Source organism: Sus scrofa, chromosome 14, assembly GCF_000003025.6.
Source record: "Sus scrofa isolate TJ Tabasco breed Duroc chromosome 14, Sscrofa11.1, whole genome shotgun sequence".
Classification (NCBI taxonomy): domain Eukaryota; kingdom Metazoa; phylum Chordata; class Mammalia; order Artiodactyla; family Suidae; genus Sus; species Sus scrofa.
In genome coordinates, this window is record NC_010456.5 from 43,465,242 (window position 1) to 43,483,738 (window position 18,497).

General features: G+C 52.1%; 1 protein-coding gene across 1 annotated transcript in view; it reads left to right on the forward strand.

Annotated features, from left to right (window-relative positions):
* MYO18B (myosin XVIIIB) overlaps positions 2,582–18,497 on the forward strand; it is a 219,907-nt gene continuing 203,991 nt past the window's right edge. The window contains 8 exon segments of the mRNA XM_021073682.1: positions 2,582–2,647; positions 3,252–3,324; positions 3,327–3,409; positions 8,527–9,795; positions 10,344–10,410; positions 11,231–11,343; positions 12,719–12,895; positions 17,334–17,532. Coding sequence (XP_020929341.1) covers positions 2,582–2,647; positions 3,252–3,324; positions 3,327–3,409; positions 8,527–9,795; positions 10,344–10,410; positions 11,231–11,343; positions 12,719–12,895; positions 17,334–17,532 — 2,047 coding nt within the window.

Below are 18,497 nucleotides of genomic sequence, written 5' to 3' on the forward strand. Positions count from 1 at the left end.
GGTTTCCACTATAAAGAATTTTAATTGGAGTTGGTGGCCGAAGCTGGTCTTAGCTTGACGTGACTGAGCGCCAAGGCTGTCACTAGAGGGAAGTAAAAGTTCCTGACTGGGACAAATCGCAGGTGTTCTTGCAGAGTCTATGTAATATGTGTGGTTTGGACCAGTTGCAAGTTTGTGGTTGTACCGGGTAGAAGTAGGGGGTGGCGTGTGTAAGGTCCACCTCCTTACTGGCCCACCGGCTCCATTTTAAAATCCCTTGACACAGTGACTATTTTATATCACATTTCACAACTTACATCAAGATACAGGGGACACTCCTATTGCCTTAGGAAGTTCTCCTCATGGTGCTTCTTCCTAGACGAAAGCTAACAGCTCTTCCGGCCCCCATCTCTATAGATTAGATTTGCCTGTTTGTGATTTTATTTATAATATCTATTAATATCTGTATAATATTTCTGGAATAGATTTATAAATGAAACTATTTAAATCAAAATTGACTCTTAATTTTAATTAAAAATTTTGTTTTTTATAATATAATTTTAAGATTAAAGTTATATTTAAATTTATTCAATAATACTATAATTTAAATTATATATACATATTTGTGTTTTTAGGGCTGCATATGCGGCATATGGAAGTTCCCAGGCTAAGAGTTGAATCAGAGATGCAGCTGTGGGCCTATATCACAGCCACAGCCATGTCAGAGCTGAGCCAAGTCTTTGACCTACACCACTGAGCAGCAACACTGGATCCTTAACCCACTTAGTGAGGCCAGGGATTGAACCTGCATCCTCATGGATACTACTCGGGTTCGTTACCACTGAGTCACAAGGGGAACTCCAAATTTAATATACTTTTATTTATTTATTTATTTAGTTTTGTCTTTTGTCTTTTTAGGGTTGTACCCTTGGCATATGGAGGCTAGGGGTCTAATTGGAGCTACAGCTGCTGGCCTACGCCACAGCCACAGCAATGCCAGATCCAAGCCTTGTCTTTGACCTATACCACAGCTCACGGCAACACTGGATCCTTAACCCACTGAATGAGGCCAGGGATCGAACCCGCAACTCATGGTTCCTAGTCAGATTCATTTCCACAGTGCCACAACGGGACCTCCTTAATATACTTCAAATAAAATCATGTTTGTATTTTAAAAGTTTAAAATGATTAGTTTTCATGTGGTCAGGGTCCTGGTTACATAGTTATGTTCTGATTGTGTTTGTCAAGAAAAAGAGTGTCAGGGGACAAGGATTTCAGGGCACTGTTCACTCCATGTCCAGCAGCTCCATGCTGACCACATTCCTCCTGGATGTAGATGACAGTGAGTTGTGCCCAGCTATGTGGTCTTGGTTCATGGCATTGGTTGGGGTGGGAGCCAGGCAATGCCCGTGTGCTAACCTGTCTCTCTCTTCTCTCCCCACTGTCTCCATGGTCCGTCTCGTATCCGTCACCTCATGCGCTGCGTGTGTCCATAGAGTCACATTCTGTGCTGTCTGGCAGAGAGCTCCATCTCAGTCTCTCAACTCATCTCATCTCATCTCATCTCACAGTCCTGACATTGCCTCAGCATGGCCATCTCATCACGCCTCGCCCTGTGGGAGCAGAAGGAAAGTAACGCTCAGGGCTTGGGCTGCAGCCGCAGGGAACACCCGGACTCTCCAAGGATAAGTCACAGCCCTGGTGGCCAGGCAGCCTCCTCCCACCTCAGGGATTCTGCCATCCAGAGCCTCCCTGGGGGCATATACAGACCCCTTCCATCTTCTGCCTGGGATAGCCATGGCTGCTCCAGCTCAGCCAGGCATCAGTGACTGTGCCTTCCTTCCCTTGGCTGCTGGTCATTGCTGGTTCCTCAGCAGGTGGCAGAGGAATGAGGGTAGACCAGCTGTCCTGGCTCCAACCTCATGCAGCTCTGATGAGTGGGGAAGGTGGAGGGGAGAGCACGGCGGGGAGGCATAGCTGTTGGCAGGCAGGTCTATGCTATGGGGATGCGTTTCTGTGGTTCCTGCCTCTGTCACCATGGAGAACTGAAGGCGGGCCCTCCTTTCCAGTGATGCTCTTTTCCCTTTTGTATTTCTCACAAGATTCCATGAAGAGCTGCTGCTTTCTTTGATGCCTGTGAGCTCCTCCACCCCTCATCCCATGCTCGTGCACATGATTTGATAAATCGGAGGCTAAAGGGTAGAGGGGTTGAGAAGCTTCTTTCTGGCTGCCTCCTGGCTGCCTCTGTGGTTTCTGTACATACCGAGAGGGAGAGGTGTGGTGTAAGTGTGAGCCCAGCCTCCTGTGTCCCTTGCTTCTCTCCTCATGGGGAGAAGTCTGCCTTATCTCCTGGCCTCTGCTTTATCTCCTGGCCTTTCCTATCTCCTTTGGATGCTCCTTTTATCAGTGCGCTACAGAGGTCCCCTTTTATCAGTGCCAGCCTGTGAATAGGACTTTGATAAGGAGCTTATTTTAAACCAGCATGTAGCTTGCTATAAAAAGCACTTTTTAAAAAAATTTTTCAAAACTTATGTGCCATCACAGTTATGCTGGTTAAAGATACTCTCATGTTCCACAGCCAGTACCAGACCCAAAGATCGCTATGGCCGATGAAAGAGTCTCAGCTGCAGCTCAGGTCCAGCCAGCTCTGTCCTGGACCATGTTTCTGGTGCTTTAAAGCCCAGTGTTGTGGAGCCCCTGGCTGCCCGGATCCTGGTTTAAAGACCATCAGGAAGGCACAGCATGGGGTCAGCTGAGTGGGCTGGAACCCTAGGGCTGGATCCTTCCAAACCATGTCTAGAAGCCCTTCCCTCCCTTACTGTGCTCCTGGCATACAGAAAGTGATTAGAATGATGGATGAATCACTTAATCTGGTATATTAACTGTAAGCTGAAATGGGGCAGGAGAATGGTTCCCTGTGATCATCTCCTTGGAAACCAGAAAGGCTCCTTTTGGAACAGGTCTTCCCAGAGGTGGGTCTGTCCCACACCAAGGAAGGGAACCAGTGGCCTTGATCATCCAAGCTCTATCATGAAACTGTCCGGGCAGAGATTGCAGTAACTAGAGGGGCCTCTGGAGCTGTGCATTCCACTGTCATGTGCTGTCTTGAGGCTTCCCAGAGCCCCGCCTGCTTTGCTATGACCTCTCACACATGGGCTTGCTCATGTATGTCCTCTGGCCTCCTCCCTGGCTCCATCACAGGCTCTTTAAAGGGCAACTTGTCCTGCTGGTTCATTCACTGAGCTTTCTCTTTCCTTGCTTCTGCAAAACAGATTCGGGAAGAGGACAAGAGCCCTCCACCATCCTCGCCCCCTCCCCTTTTTTCTGTCATCCCAGGGGGCTTCATTAGCAGCTGGTCCGGGAGACTGAGAAAGAGTCCAAGGAGGCAAGGCGGAGGAAGCAGGCAGCACTTGCCTCTCCGGAACGGGAGGTAAGTGTCCACAAGAAGGGCACCAGGTAACCTCAGTACCATCGTGTCCTGTGAGCCTCCTCTGAGTCACCCGTCACTTGTTTTTATTCCTGCCGTCCCCACTTTGAGGAGTGTCCTACCTTCAGCATGATCTGTTGAGCTCCTATGCATCCTTCAAAACCCAGTTCAAATTTTAATTTCTGGAAAGCTTTCCCATTGCCTGCCGTCCTCTAATTCCCACTCCACCTGCTATGCCTGCCTTGATTGTGGTCAGCATAGTAATTACTTGATCATATAACTCATTTGACTAGGAAGTCCTTAAGAGCAACTCTTTCTTATTGGACTCTGTATCTTGAGCAGCTTATAAAACCTGGCCCATAATAGGCCCATAGTGAATTAAAAATTTTTGTTGAATGAATGAATGATATCAGTTGATGTATGATGGGGATCATTTTACCACTACTTTTGTGAAAAGAGAAACCTAAGTATTAGCTCAGGATGTATAGTTAGTTCACTTTCATTTAAGCAGAAAAGATGTTCCATTGGTATTCACTGGTTATTGCTGTGTTGGCTGTTAAAATATAACCCTTCCACCATACCAGGTGGTAGATGGCCATGGCCTCAGGTCCCAAGTGCCATCCTGCTGTCATGCTCACCTAGGCCCCTTCCCTGAGTCCGTCAGACTGGTCATAAGCCAATAATGAAAGGATTACTGCTCGGCACAGGTAGGCACCTCAGGACCCTGCTCCAACTGGCATCCCTTCTGATCACTTGATGTCCATTTAAAACCCTTGCCTGTTCTGAATAGAAGTGCTGGATGGAAGCAGTAAGTGAATGAGGTGCAGTCCCTATGCTTTACCTAAGGACCTGCAGATTTATCCCTGATGGTGACCCATGCTGCCTTTGTCCTTTTCCCAGCTCTTTAGCCAGGGCACTCTGGCAGGAGGATGAGGCTGGACCCCAGGGAAGTGGGCTTGGAGCACAGTGCACCTTGGGCATATTCCCACGTTAGCAGAAAGGGCGACTCCTTGTGTCTCAGCTACACCTTCTTGAGGTGGGGTGAATGCTGCAGTGCACAGACACTGAGGCTAAGATCTGGTAGCCTCAGGGCCTGAAGTTGGCCTGAGCCCAGTGGCCACCTTGGCTCTGCCTCCCACGCCCCTTCAGCTGTTGTTTGCCCGGCTGGTCCCCCGTGTGCCTACACTTCTCCAATCACAGTGACTTTGCTGCGTCAGGAAAGTCCTCCAGCAAGTGAACAGTGGCAGCTGCTGAAACACCCCTGCCAGGTCTTTGTGGGGGAGGGTGACAGGGAGGACAGGCTCTGTCCCCACCCCTGCCTGACCCAGGCTTATGTGGGGGCCAGAGTCGACCCCCACAGGCTGCTGTGGGCTATGATGAAGTGTTGTCATGCACCGTTCATCACGAAACAGGATTTACTTCTGCTCAGGGGCTCTTTGATGCTCTGAGCAGCAGTGGTGTAGATGGGATTATCCCCACTTACCAGAGGTAGAGATTGAGGTTCAGAGAGGTCAAGGCCCTTGTTCAAGGTTGTGATAGTGGAAGAGCCAGGGGGGAGCCCAGGGGTCCTCCCCCTCTGGCGAGCTGCCTGGGAAAGGGCCAGTCTGGGGAGTGAGGTGGCTGGTATGGTGGCCACAGAGGCCTGAGGTGGAAAGGGTTCTGGGAGTCTGAAGGCTTTGCTAGTGTCTGTGCACAGGTGAAGAAGCAGAACATAGCAGAGGATGGGGACAGGCTGTCACCGCAGGGACTGGATGGAGACTCTGAGCAGGATGGACAGGTCTCAATCCACAACAGGTGTCTGGACCACGGGCCAAGATGTTCCTGGGTCTGGAGCAGGGCAGCCTCAGGACATGTTCCTGCAAGGCAGCAAGCCCTGGCTGGGTCCTGCCAGTGTGATTTTCTTGTCCCAATCAATAAATAGCTCTGGCCTCTCTCTCCTCGTCCTAGCACAGCCATTTGATTTGAGCCTCATATAATCCTTGCAAGGAGCCATTAGACCCCATCACCATTTTGCAGGGATGGAAAACAAGGCTCAGGGAAGTGATTTGGTTTCCCTAAGACCACCCAGCCAGTGAGGGAGGGCAAGAGCCGGAATAACATGGGGGCAGGAAGCGACCTATCTGAAATGTCAGGAGAGCCAGGTTCTAGCTCTGGCCCTGCCACTCTGTGTGGTCCAGGCCAAATCCCTTGCCCTTTCTTGGCCTCAGTTTGTTCATCTCTGCTGTGAGCTTCCTCTTGGCTCCAGTGATTCTCAATGTGCCCCTTCCCCTTATACTAGGAAAGCTGCAGAGGGGCCTGAGAGCTTGTGACTGAGGAAATTCTAAGGAAGAGGGCTCACGGGATGGAGGGTGGAGGTTGGGCTGCGTTACCTTGTTTGGCCCATCCCTGTGTCTCCTTTGTGGGGGTTTGGTTAAAAATAAGGCACTGACTCACTTTTCAAAATGGATTAGACAGTGGTGAGATTTGCCAGGTGCAGCCAATCCCCTGTCCAAGGAGGTGTCCTGCCTGGGCCCAGAAGGTCAGACTGAGCCTCCAGCCAGGGGTTTCTCAGCCCTGGCTGCATGTTGCAGTAACCTGGGGGAACCACTGCCCAGACCAACTGCATCAGACTCTGTGGGATTGGAGCCAACATGACAGGATTTTTTTAAGTTCCCAGGAGATTCCAGTGAATCCCAGGAAGACAGCCAGGCTGTCAAAGGCACCGGCTGTAGGCTCAGGCCTGTGTGACTTTTTTTTTTTTTTTTTTTTTTGGTCTTTTTGCCTTTTCTAGGGCCACACCCATGGCATATGGAGGTTCCCAGACTAGGGGTTGAATCAGAGCTGTGGCCGCCAGCCTACGCCATAGCCTTGGCAACGCCGGATCCTTAACCACTGAGCAAGGCCAGGGATCAAACCCGCAACCCCATGGTTCCTAGTTGGATTCATTAACCACTGAGCAATGACGAGAACTCCATGTGTGACTTTCTAATATGGGTTTGTCTCTTAGATGAAGCCTCTTAACCTCTTTGTGTTTGCTCACTTATCCGTAGAATGGGGAGAAGTTCAGAACTTACTTCCTAGGGTTAAGTAGGATATTGCATGATGGTGATGGAGGAGCCATTGCAAGGATCTATAAATGATAGCCATCATTACTGTTATTGTCATTTCTACATAGACGAAGATTGAGACTGCCCTGGAGGCATCCACCACCTAAACAGGAGAGAGACACATCAGAGCTAGGCCAGGATGTGGAATGGAGTTGTTGTTGCAAGTAGTGCACCAGTGCCAGGGTTCTGTGACTTCATGGGTCCATGAGTCAGTTTCTGATGGAGGTGGTGAGGCACAGATTTGCAGAGGAGGGGCACCAGAGCTGGGTATAGAAAGATGAGTAGACTGTGGACAAGTGGAGAGGGGACGGGGCATTCCAGGCGGCAGGCTCAGCATGAGCAAATGCATGGAAGCTGGGAAGTGTCAGGCGTGGCAGGAGATGCCTGGTGTGGCTGAAACTTGGAGCTGAGCAGGGCCGGTGAGACCAGATGGAGGTGGGGACTCCTCTTCCAGAACTTTGGGTGGCAGGAGATGGCATTGAATGGTTTTCCTGGAAGCTCTGGTCAGTTGCCAAAATCTTTTAATCGGGTTTTATTATTATTTTTTATCTTTTTTTTTTTTTTTTTTTGTCTTTTAGGGGCCACAGCTGGGGCATTTGGAGGTTCCCAGGCTAGGGATCTAATCGGAGCTATAGCTGCTGACCTTTGCCACAGCCACAGCAACGCCAGATCCGAACTGCATCTGTAACCTACACCACAGCTCACAGCAACGCTGGATCCGTAACCCACTGAGCGAGGCCAGGGATCGAACTTGCAACCTCATGGTTCCTAGTCGGATTCGTTTCTGCTTGCGCCACAACGGGAGCTCCCTGATCGGATTTTAAATGACTGGCAGCACATTGAAGGGATACCAGCTCAGTGGCTGTGGCAGTAGCCTGGGTGAGAGAGAGGGTACCTGGGTTTGGGAAAGGAGACTCAGATGTGAAGCTTTGCAGGTGGAATCAACACAATCCTGGAGTTGCTTTGGGGGCAGGAGGATGCGAACCCTAGCCCCCCAGGCACAGCTGTGTGGGAGGCTGGCGATAGCGCAGTCCAAGATGGCAGAACCCAGACGAGGGCAGATGATGAACAGACATCAGGGTAGAACCACCCCCAAGGTCTCTTTCTGCGGAGGCAGAGGCAGAGCTGGCCCTGTGGGTGGTCCAGGCCACAGGCAGGCTGGTTAAAGGATGGGTGGTGGGGGGTGTTGGGCAGGGCTGATGTCACAAGGCAGTAGAAAGATGACAGGAACAGGCAGTGGAGACACACTAGACCAGACATCTAGTTCAAGCCAGAGTGGGGGACCTCAGAGCAGAAGCAGACCCTCCATTGGTGTGAGGTCGAGGACCAGGGCAGCGGAAGTAGTGGCAGCTCCCTGGCCCAGTTCTCTGCAGTTTCCACATCTCAGCCAGCAGACGATGTGGATGGTCAGGTGATATCCGCCTGCACTGAGGGAAAACCGAAGCTCAGAGAGGATGGGGAATGTGGTCCATGCCACTCAGCTGGAAAGCATCAGAGCCAAGCCTAGAACAGGTCCTCTGATAACAGGCTCCACGTCCTTTCCCCACCCCTTCCTGGCTCAACAGGAAGAATCAGGTGTAAATAATAACAGTGACAACAGCACCAAGGACAATGGCAGCAGCTACAGTTCCTGAGGACGTACTAGGTGCTGGGCTCAGTTTCCATATGTTAGCATGGATCCTCATACCTGTCATACAGGGTAGGCCATTATGATCCTCATTTTATTGGTAAGGAAATGGGCCCAGAGAGGGGAAGTGTTTTACCCAAGGCTACACAGCTAGTGAGTGGCAGAGTTAGAAATTGGATTTGGGTCTGTCAGGCTCCAAAGTCCACTCTCCTTTCATAATGTCACTTGGCCTGGAGGTTCTGAGCTGAGGTCTAGGGTGTAGGATGTGGGGTTTGGTTTGTTGCCTGTAGGTGTTTGAGAGTCTTTGGGTGAATGAATGGCTGGGTGAGCAAATGAATGAAGGAATGAATGAGTGAATGATAGATCTGTCTGGCCAGTAACAGCTTTGGATGTGGTGTCTCTTCTAGACCCCAGAGATTTCCACCAGCCAACCCAACAGTGTCACCAAATCTGGAAGCCAGCAAATCTCCCAGAACGAACAGTCAGGCTCTCCCCAGAGCTCAAACATTCTGGACAAGAAGGGCGAGGGGGCCGGCAGCATGGACCCCGTGCTGATGACCAGCATCAATGGCGAGAAGCCCCAGGAGTCCGGCCCCAGTGGGACACCAGCCAAAAAAAGCCTGCCCTTCAGGAGAGGTGTGAGGAGGGGCGACGTGTTGCTGATGGTGGCCAAGCTGGACCCGGACTCAGCCAAGTCGGAGCAGAGGACTCAGTCACGTGATGCCCCTCCTCGAAAGACCCCACCCCCAGCCACAGACCCTGGAGGGGGCAAGAAAGGGGAGACCCCAGGAACTCCTCATGGCCCCCAGGCCAGCACCGAGGATGCATCCCCAAAGGCTGAGAAGACCCAGACTGAGGGTCTCAGGGATCTGGGAACTGTGCCACTGACAAAAGGCGAGAAGGATGAAGTGGGGAAAGGGGGTGGGGCCCCCCAAACCCAAGGGGTGAAAGGGGGTGAGCCCCAGGGCAAAGAGGGGCCAGGTGAGGGGGGGCAGCCAGGGACAGTGGAGAAAGCGGGAGGGGACCTTTCAAACAAGGTGGCCAAGGGGAATCTCTCCAAGGATGCAGCAGGTGAAGGGAAGTGGGCGGGAGCCCAAACCCAGGTGAGAAAGTGGGGAGCTTCCCTGGGCAGAAGGAGCAAGTGGGAAGGTCCCCAGAGTAGGAAGGACAAAGAAGGGGTCCTAAGTCAGGCAGACAAGACACACGGACTTCAGAGCAAGGCAGAGAAGGCGGGCGCAGTGCAGGGAAAGGGTGGAAAGTTGGGGGAGGCTCCCCGAGCCGTGGAGAAAGCAGGTGAGCGGCAGAGCTTGACTGGAAAGGCAGGTGAGCCCCAGGGTGAGGTGGGAAAGGTGGGGCAAGCTCAGAGTGAGTCTGGGGAGGCAGGTAAAGCCAGGAGTAAGACAGAGAAGGGCTCTAAAGCTCCCAAGGAGGTGGATGCACATGAGCAGCCCCGGGCAGCAACCGGCAAGGAGGACAAGGCGGGGAGCAGAGAGCAGGAAGCAGAAGGGACCTGCACTAGAGCAGGTGATGGGGCCAGGGCCCTAGGGGTGGAGCCAGAAGGACCAAGGCAGCCTGGTCTGGAGAGCCCTGCGGGAAGGCAGCAGGGGCAGGAGGAGAGCCCTGCGGAGAGGCTGCAGGAGGCGAGCAGAGGAGGCCAGAGTGCAGTCTTGGACCAGGTGAGGGGCTGTGGCCCTGGGAGTTGGGGGGGCAGGCCAGAGAAGAGGGATGGGACTTGCCCTTGGGGGGGACAAGAGATGGACAGGAAATTGGAGGGGGTGTGGCCAGCCCAGAGGAGGGAACAAGCAGTTCCCCCTGGACAAGCTGGGGTCTTGAGGGCCCCCAGGACAGTACTGGGGTGAGCTTTTCCAGAGAGTGAGGGAGTGTTCCAGCCATGTGAAATGTTCCTTCTGTCTAAGCTTATTCCTGATGTCATATGATAGCTCTTTGTGCTGCTTAAGTAGCAGGTTGTGCAAAATGCAGATTCCTGGGCCTCACCTTGGAGCTTCTCATTCAGAAAGCTGGGGTGGGGTCGTGGCTTCTGCACATAAGCAAGCACCCCGCCCCCCCCGCCCTGCACACACACACACACTCACCACCAGGAGATTCTGGTTCAGGTGGTCCCGTTGTACTGTGAGAAGCTCCCATGTAAGGAGTTTGCCTCTCACATGCGGGGTGGGGGAGGCCAGCGTCATCCTGCTCTAATTTAAGTGATCTTTGCCCTCAGGCTCCTGAGGACAGGTGGTACGAGGCAGAGAAAGTCTGGCTGGTTCAGAAGGATGGATTTACTCTTGGTAATTAAGAGCGTTAGCACATCTGGGGTCTAAGTCTCTTCCTCTCCTGCCCCCAGCTGCTGCCAGCTCTCTCTGCCAGGTCCTGATGACAGTTTGGGGAGTAAGGTGAGGGGGTGGGTGAGGAGCAGCTGGGATTTTGGGGACTTTTGGGTGGGAATAGTTGGGTATCATTTCATCCTTGGCAACTGGTCTCTTTGGTGCTATTTTCAAAGGCATTTGAGCCTTGGTAATTAATTATTTAATTCAATAAAGCAACAAGCCTCGTTTAGTTCCTATGGTGTTGCTCAAGGAGCTCAGTGTCTAGTGCAAGCGGATTTCATTTTGTGAGCCCACTTTTGTCAATTACTTGTGGCTGGTGACCAGACTCTACTGAGTCCTAGTCAGAACATAGCTGAGAAGAGTGATTGATTAGTGATGTCTGTTCATGGGTGCTGGGAGAAGAAATGGCAGCTTGTATGCCATTACCTGCCATCCCAGGTCTAGGTAGGAGATAGCTCAGTGCACCCAACCATCTGGCTGCTGACTGGGCCTGGCAGTGTGCCAGCTGATAGAGCCCCAGTTTTGGGCAGACCCAGCCTCTGTCCTCAAAGGGTTTGGGGTCATAATTCAGGACCCTCCCTGTGACTAGGCCCCAAGGGGAGAGGATGCCACCCATTTCTGACCTGTCCCAGGTCTCCTCTCCAGCTATTGGGCCTGGCTCAGCAGCTCAGAACCCTTCTCTCCTCTCCCATCTTCTTCCCTCCCCTCCTTCTCTGCTCTTCTTTTTGTCTCCCCTCTCTGCCCCTCCTCTACCCACCCCGCACCCTGGGCTGTCTACCAGCTACGGTGCTGAAGCCAGATGAAGGAACAGCCGACCTGCCAGCAGGAAGGGTGCGACTTTGCATCGATGCTGACAGGAGCATCACCGAGGTGGATGAAGATCATGTTCATCGGGTGAGCCCCCGTCCCCCTTCCTGCCTGCTCCACACTGTCCTTCCCCACCCCCATGAGAGATTTCCTTGCGTTTGAACTGCAGAAAATATTTTGGCCTGATGCCCTGGAGGGAGTTATAGGGAAGATCACCCCTGAACCCATTGCTATGCTGAATGTATATTGTTCCATGGTGTCCCCTTTATGACGACACATTAAGAGATGTGTTTATCAGGTCTTGGAACTGGGAGTTCTTCTGCCTGACCCAAGAAAGTCATTATTTCCATTGTTATACACATTACAAATCATGCTACAAAGTGTGCTTCCCTTTTCACCCTGGCTTCCAGGGAACTCAGTCAAGTTTGCAGTTTGCCAATAATTGTAGCAGGGGTTCCAACGGCCTACCTTTCGGGTATCAACCTTTCTTTTGGTTTTGCTTCAGTTGTTTTGCATAATTTTTGTGCTATAACATAAATCTATTTGAGGATAAGTGAGAGTGTGATGATAGAAGTGAAAGGTCCTACCCCAGTCCCTTCCTGCCCCTCACAGCCTACTGATTGAGAAGGAGTTTCCTTCAGGGGTCCCATGTGGGCCTTGTTCAACCTCATCCCTCTCCGTTCCTCCTTGGTCCATCCCAGACCTTCAGCTCCCACTGGTGTTGGGAGTTTGCAGAGGGCCGATGTGCTCAAAGAAAAACTGACCCGTAACAGGGCTCAGGATTGACCCAAACCCCAGAACATCAGGGCCAGAGAACTCCTTGAAGCTGGAAAGAATGATAGGAAGTAGTTTTTTTAGAGTGGATGCCCCAAGGAGAGGCTGCAGTCCTCCCTTGCTTCTGGAAGTGTTTGGGCATAGTTCCAAGCCGTCAGCGTGTGACGGGCTCTCAGAGAAACGGGGCTGTCAGGTCATTGGCCTCTGTCCTGAGTGTCACAGAGCACATGCAGGGCTTCCCGACAGGACACAGAGGAGGAAGAAAGAGCAGAAGACACTCTCTCTAGCAGGCACCACCCGTTTTTGGGTGTTTGGGAGGCAGAAGGCGCTTCAAATCTTGCTGCGTTTTCTTGAGAGCACTTCCTCTGGGGAGGTGCTAAGTGCAGAAGGACCTGTGTGGGGAGAGGGCCTGGGTGGCACAAAGAGCAGAGAAGAGGTGCCCCTGTTTCATTTATAGGGTTTCATCACTCTCTCCAGAGTCATTGTGTGTTCTGTTCTGGCCTTTAGCACACAGTCCTCCAGGTGTATGTGTGTGTGTGTGTGTGTGGCCTTTAGCACACAGTCCTCCAGGGAGGGTGTGTGTGTGTGTGTGTGTGTGTGTGTGTGTGTGTGTGTAGGGGTGTGTGTAGGGGTGGTGGAGGTGTAGGAGTCCAGGAGGCCAGAGGACACTCTGTGTGATGGTTCACAGGCGAATCCCCCAGAGCTCGACCAGGCTGAGGACCTGGCCTCCCTGGTCAGTGTCAACGAATCCAGTGTCCTGAACACGCTTCTGCACCGCTACCGGGCTCAGCTGCCGCACACCTATGCCGGGCCAGACCTGATTGTCCTCCAGCCCCAGGGGCCCACAGCGCCCTCTTCAGGCAAGGTGAGGGGGATCCTGGGGGCAAGACTGGGGGTGGGGACAGTGGGGGGCGGGTCCCTCTGCATCTCGGGAGAGCAGAGCAACCAAAGCACCCCCGCACCAAAACCTACCAGAAGCATCCTGCAGATGTGAGATCCTGCGGCCTTGTGGGCATCAGGTGGGGGCATTGATCCCCCACCATGTGATTCCCCCTTTCTTAGAGGGGAAAGATGGGTACCGATAGAAAGAGCAGCGGAAGTATTAAGGCCAGTAATAATAAGAGAGAAAGCATTGAATGGGTATCAGCTTTGTACCAGGCACTGTGTCATGCATCTTTGCGCATTATCTCTGCTAATTCTCAGACCCGCCTGCAAGGACAGGCACCATCACAAGCCCCACTTCACAGGTAAGAAGTTGGGCCTGTTGCCAGACTCCCAGGTTCAGCAGATGGAGGGGCTGGGCTGACACCCATGCCACCAGCCAGCCTATGCTCTGGACCCCATGCTGGACTCTTGGGAGTCCCAAACACCCACATGAGTTGGGAAACCAAAGCCTCAGTTCCACTTTTATTTTTTCCGTGGAGGGTAGAAATGACCCATTTTTTGGTCAACACTTCAATCAAAGCAAAGGAAATCTCTTAGCGCCACCTTGTGGAAAGGCTGGCAGCTACAATCTCTCCATTCATTCAGGGGCTCCTGGTTGAGATAGTGATTGAGGTTCTTGTATGCCAGGCGTGGTGTGAGGAGCAGGGAAGACCGGCAGATAAATCTGCCTTCAGGGAGTTTCCATCATAGTGGGGGAAGACAGACCCAAAGTAATAAAGGTAACTGTGCAGCAGATAAATGTGGAGGAAGAGATGGTGAGGAGGTTGCGGGGAGCAAGGACGGGGTCCTGCCTGGTCTTGTATGTGGTCCTAAAGACTCTGCTTTCATCCTGAGCCTGATGGAGATTTTTAGCAGAGTGCTGACGTGGTCTGACTTATGCTGTAAATGGATCCTTTTGGCCACTGGGTGGAGGCTGGTAAAAGTGGAGGCAGGGAGACCCACTGGAGGTCCAAAGTCTTATCTGTGCCCAGTTCTGAGGACTTGTTGGCTGAGAGAAGGTTCAGGCTTCTAGAATACCTGCTAACATACCGCAGGTGCCTTAGAAAGATCACGATGCCTCTCTGGCCTCCGTGTTCTCATCTGTCAATTGGGGATGAAAAGCTAGATCTTTGCCCTCAGAACAAAGCCCTTCCTAGTTTCTGAATGAGTCTGAGCCATTAAAGAGGGGGCAGTAGCCCTGAACACCCCCTGAGACCTATCCAGGACATCACACCACCCCTCTTAGAACTCTCCCCAGGCCCTCCTCCAGCCTGGCTGTTCTGGCCAAGGGCTTGGGAGGGCCACACGAGCCTTCTCTCCTCCTTTGCTGGCCGGGCTCTGCTTCTGTTAACTGCAGCCCAAGGTCTCTGAGCCTTCTGAGAAGCCTAGCGCCTCGTTGGGCTTCTTAGGGGCTCTGGGAGGAGTTATTTGTCACAGACCCTTTCCACAAGCCTGAATCCAAAGGCTGTCCTGGATTGTGGCGTCTGTTCCACAGCCTGGGCCAAAGAGCCTAAAAGTGCAGGCACTGGGGTACATCTGGCAGGAGGAATCGAGTCCCATGATCCCCTTAAGCCTCTGGAATGCTGAGGTGGGGGTGGGCCCCCTTCTAGTCACCTCCTCTCCAGACACCCAAACTCACAGCTGCCTTCTGTTCTTTGGCTGATTCCTCAAATGGCCACCAGTGGGAGCAGAGACCTGCCTAATGCTGGGACTGGGGCCACCTTGAAGATGGGGTGGGTGAGGTCTGGGCAGGGCTGGGGGCCTCTCTAACCGGGGTCTGGGCCCTCCTGGTGGCTGGGAGCTGGGTGTGTGCCTGGGGGTGCAGGCTTCTGCTGGTGTGAGTATAGGTGTGACTGTGGTGCAAACAGGTCCACCTGTGTGCAGAGGCCTCAGCAACTCTTGGGTGCATGGACCTTGAGCAGGCCTGGTGCAAGCATGCAGGGTGCCTGTGTGTGCATGGGGTGCAGGTCTGCAGAATCCTTTCTTCTTCCCTCCAGGCCTCAGGAGTCTGATGGTGTCTCTTTTTGTCTTTTTAGGGCCACACCTGCAGCATATGGAGGTTCCCAGGCTAGGGGTTGAGCTGGAGCCACTAGCCTATGCCACAGCCACAGAAACATGGGATCCGAGCCGAGTCTGTGACCTACACCACAGCTCATGGCAACACCATATCCTTAACCCACTGAGTGAGGCCATGGATCAAACTTGTGTCCTCATGGATACTAGTCAGATTCATTTCCAGTGAGCCATGACGGGAACTCCTCTGATGGTGTCTTGAATTTTGTTTATGAAGTAGGAGGTACCTCTAGGGCTCAGACCGCAGGACCCTGTGCCTACCATGTGCCCTGAGGCTGTGTCCAGCCAGTGTGGGGCATGTCCTGCTTCACCAGCTTTGGGGTCCTGCCATGCCTTGTGCTTTGTGTCAGTGGGGAAGATTACTGTTTCTGGGGGTCTTGGTGCAGGAAAGGCGATGGTGCATTGGGGGCACCCCTCAGCCCCAGACTGGAGGTCTGGACTAGGGGAGGGCCTCCATGTTGGAGTTTGGGCCCTTGGTCTCTCCAAGCCACTGGGGAGGGCACATGTGGCCTTGCCTGTCCCCTGCTCCCTTGGGTGTCCCACCGCCCTCTTCTGTTCTCCCTGAAAACCACACTGAGCAGATTTTGTCAAGGTCGTTGGTCATCTCCATGCTGCCAAGCCCAAGGGTCATCTGGTCTCCTCTGACTTGACCCCCAGCAGTATTTGAGGGGCTGGTCCCTCCCTCCTCCTGCCATCACCCCATTCCTCAGGTCCAGGATTCCACTCTTCTGGTTTTCTTTCTGTCCCTCAGCCTCCTTTGCTGGCCCCTGATCTCTCCTGGTCCAGGCGCCCCATCCACACCTCTCCTCTCTTCCTCTTTAAATGCCCACTCCCTCAGCGATCTCATCCAGATGCCTGGCTTTTGAATGACTCTCCTTCAACATAATTTAATTAGTTGGTTTGTTTATCATCTGTCTTCTCCCAAATGAAAGCAAGCTCCACAGGCAGGGCTTTTCTTTTACGTCAAGTCTATTAAGGTATAATTTACAGACAGTTAAAGTCACCTGCTTAGCGTTCAGCTCACTGAATTGCTGACAAACATGTATAGTTGTGTGACTGTCTTCTCCATCACCCTTAAGAGTTCTCCAGACCCCTCTCCCTCATGTCTCACCCTTGGTAGCCACTGAACTGTTCTCTTGTCCCTTTTTTTTTAGTTTGGCCTTTTATGAAAAGTCATTTAAATGGAATTGTACAGTATGTCACATTTTGACGATTCACCTTTTGACAATGCACCATGCATTTGAAATTCACCCACATTGTTGCAGCTACAAGCCATTGGTGCTTTTGTTCTATTGTATTTTATTACACGGCCTTGTTTGTCTATTCATAGGGAGACCAGTTGTATTGGCTCCCCAGGGACCAAGTGGTTTTCTGGGACACGAGTCTTTCAGGGCTGAAACCGGGATGGCTGGTTATTTTAGTTCTTTAGTTGAAGGACATTTGGGTTGTTTCTAGTTTTTGGTCATTTGGAATACACATTCAGTAGAACCAATGACACAGAAGGTTTTTTTGGTGAATAGAAATGTTCGTTTCTCTTGGGTGACTGCCTAGGAGTGGGCTGCTGGGTTGTATAACATCTCACTGATGGACATCACCAAGCTGTCCTCCAGAGTGGCTGCATCCCGTAGCATTCCCCCCAGCATTGTATGAGAAGTCCAGTTGCTCTGCATCTTCACCAGAACTTGATAATCAGTGTCGAAAAGATTTAAACATTTTTAAGCCACTTTAGTAGGTGTATAATGGTATTTCCTCACGGCTGGCAGAGATTTCCTTTACTTGCTTTGAGTAGCATTGTGCCTCAGAGCCCAGGATGGTGTCTACTATGTAGTAGACATGCAGTGAATACTTTCTTTTTCTTTTTTTTTTTTGGTTGCATTTTAGGGCCACTGGTGCAGCCTATGGAAATTCCCAGGCTAGGGTCAAATTGGAGCTACAGCTGCTGGTCTGTGCCACAGCCACAGCAACTCAGGATCCAAGCCATGTCTGTAACCTACACCATAGCTCACGGCAGTGCCGGATCCTTAACCCACTGAGTGAGGCCAGGGATCCAACCCACATCCTCATGGATGCTAGTCGGGTTCATAACCTGCTAAGCTACAATGGGAACTCCCTCAATAAATACTTTTTAACTGAGTGAAGAGTGAATGGATGGACGAATGAAGTGGAAGGTACTTCAGGTATCATCTACATCATTTACAGCAAATACATAGCACACGTATCAGCAACTCTGCTGGTGTGGAGTACTGTTTTGGGGCTCTCTGGACACTAGCCGGATGGGAAGGCTGATGCCTGTGATCCTCTTGCAGGTGCCCAGGGGCCGGCGGGATGGCTTGCCTGCTCACATTGGCTCCCTGGCCCAGCGGGCGTACTGGGCTCTGCTGAGCCAGCGGAGAGACCAGAGCATCGTGACCCTGGGCAGGAGTGGCGCTGGCAAGACCACCTGCTGCGAGCAGATCCTGGAGCACCTGGTGGGGCTGGCGGGCAGTGTGGATGGCAGGGTCTCAGGTACTGTGGTTTCCTGGTGTCATGGAGGTGGGGGGAAGGTTCATGGTGGGGGAGGGAAGGGAGAGGTGGAGGGAGTGCCAGGCAGCTCCTCCTTATAATCCTTCACCTGTGTGCAGACCCTGTGCCTGCTTCTGGGCAGGGCCACCCCTAGTCTGTTGGATACTTTTGTGTGACTGAGAAACAGGTGCTTCTCTCCTCAAGACACTCACTGGCATTGTGTGGGGCAGTCATCACGCGTTGACATTGTTAGAACCAAACACTTGATTGCCGCATTCTGGGCCAGTATCCTAATAAGTGTACAAACCCATAACCACGTGATATAAGTCATGTGCCCCTTAGATGTGGCATCCTTGTGCAGTGCACAGCCTGATGGACTGTGCAGATGACCAGGCAAGTAAAGACAAGGGCAGGGCCTGTGCTCAGGAACTAACAGCCAGAAGGGAGATTCACTGCACATCTGTGTCAAATGGGAATGCTCTGCACCAAGTGCTGGTGGAGCTGGGGAGGGGAGAGGGAGAGGGAGCACAGAGGAGGGGGCAGGCTTCCTTGAGGAGGTGATGTTTGAGCTGGGCCTTAAAGAAAGAGTGTCAGTGAGTAATTATAGTGTTGGTAGTGATGATAGTAAACACTTGCTGAGGACTTACATGCCAGGCTCTATTCCACGCAGGCTCTTATTATTTAAAATAGTCCTTTAAGGTAACTATCATTATTACTTGAATTTTATTAGATGAGGCCATTAAGACACAGAGGGGTTAACTAGCTTGCCCAAGGCCACACAGCTAATGCATCCTAGTGTTGAGATCCAAAGCCAGGCAGTCTGGCTCCAGAGCTGTCACCCCAGGGCCAGTGTTCTCAATGTATGGTTACCCCTCTGAGGAGTGTTTTTAGATGTTCTTTCTCCTAATCATCTCCCACCATGAAAATTTAATGCCATAGATACACCACATATCTGTTTATGCAATGTT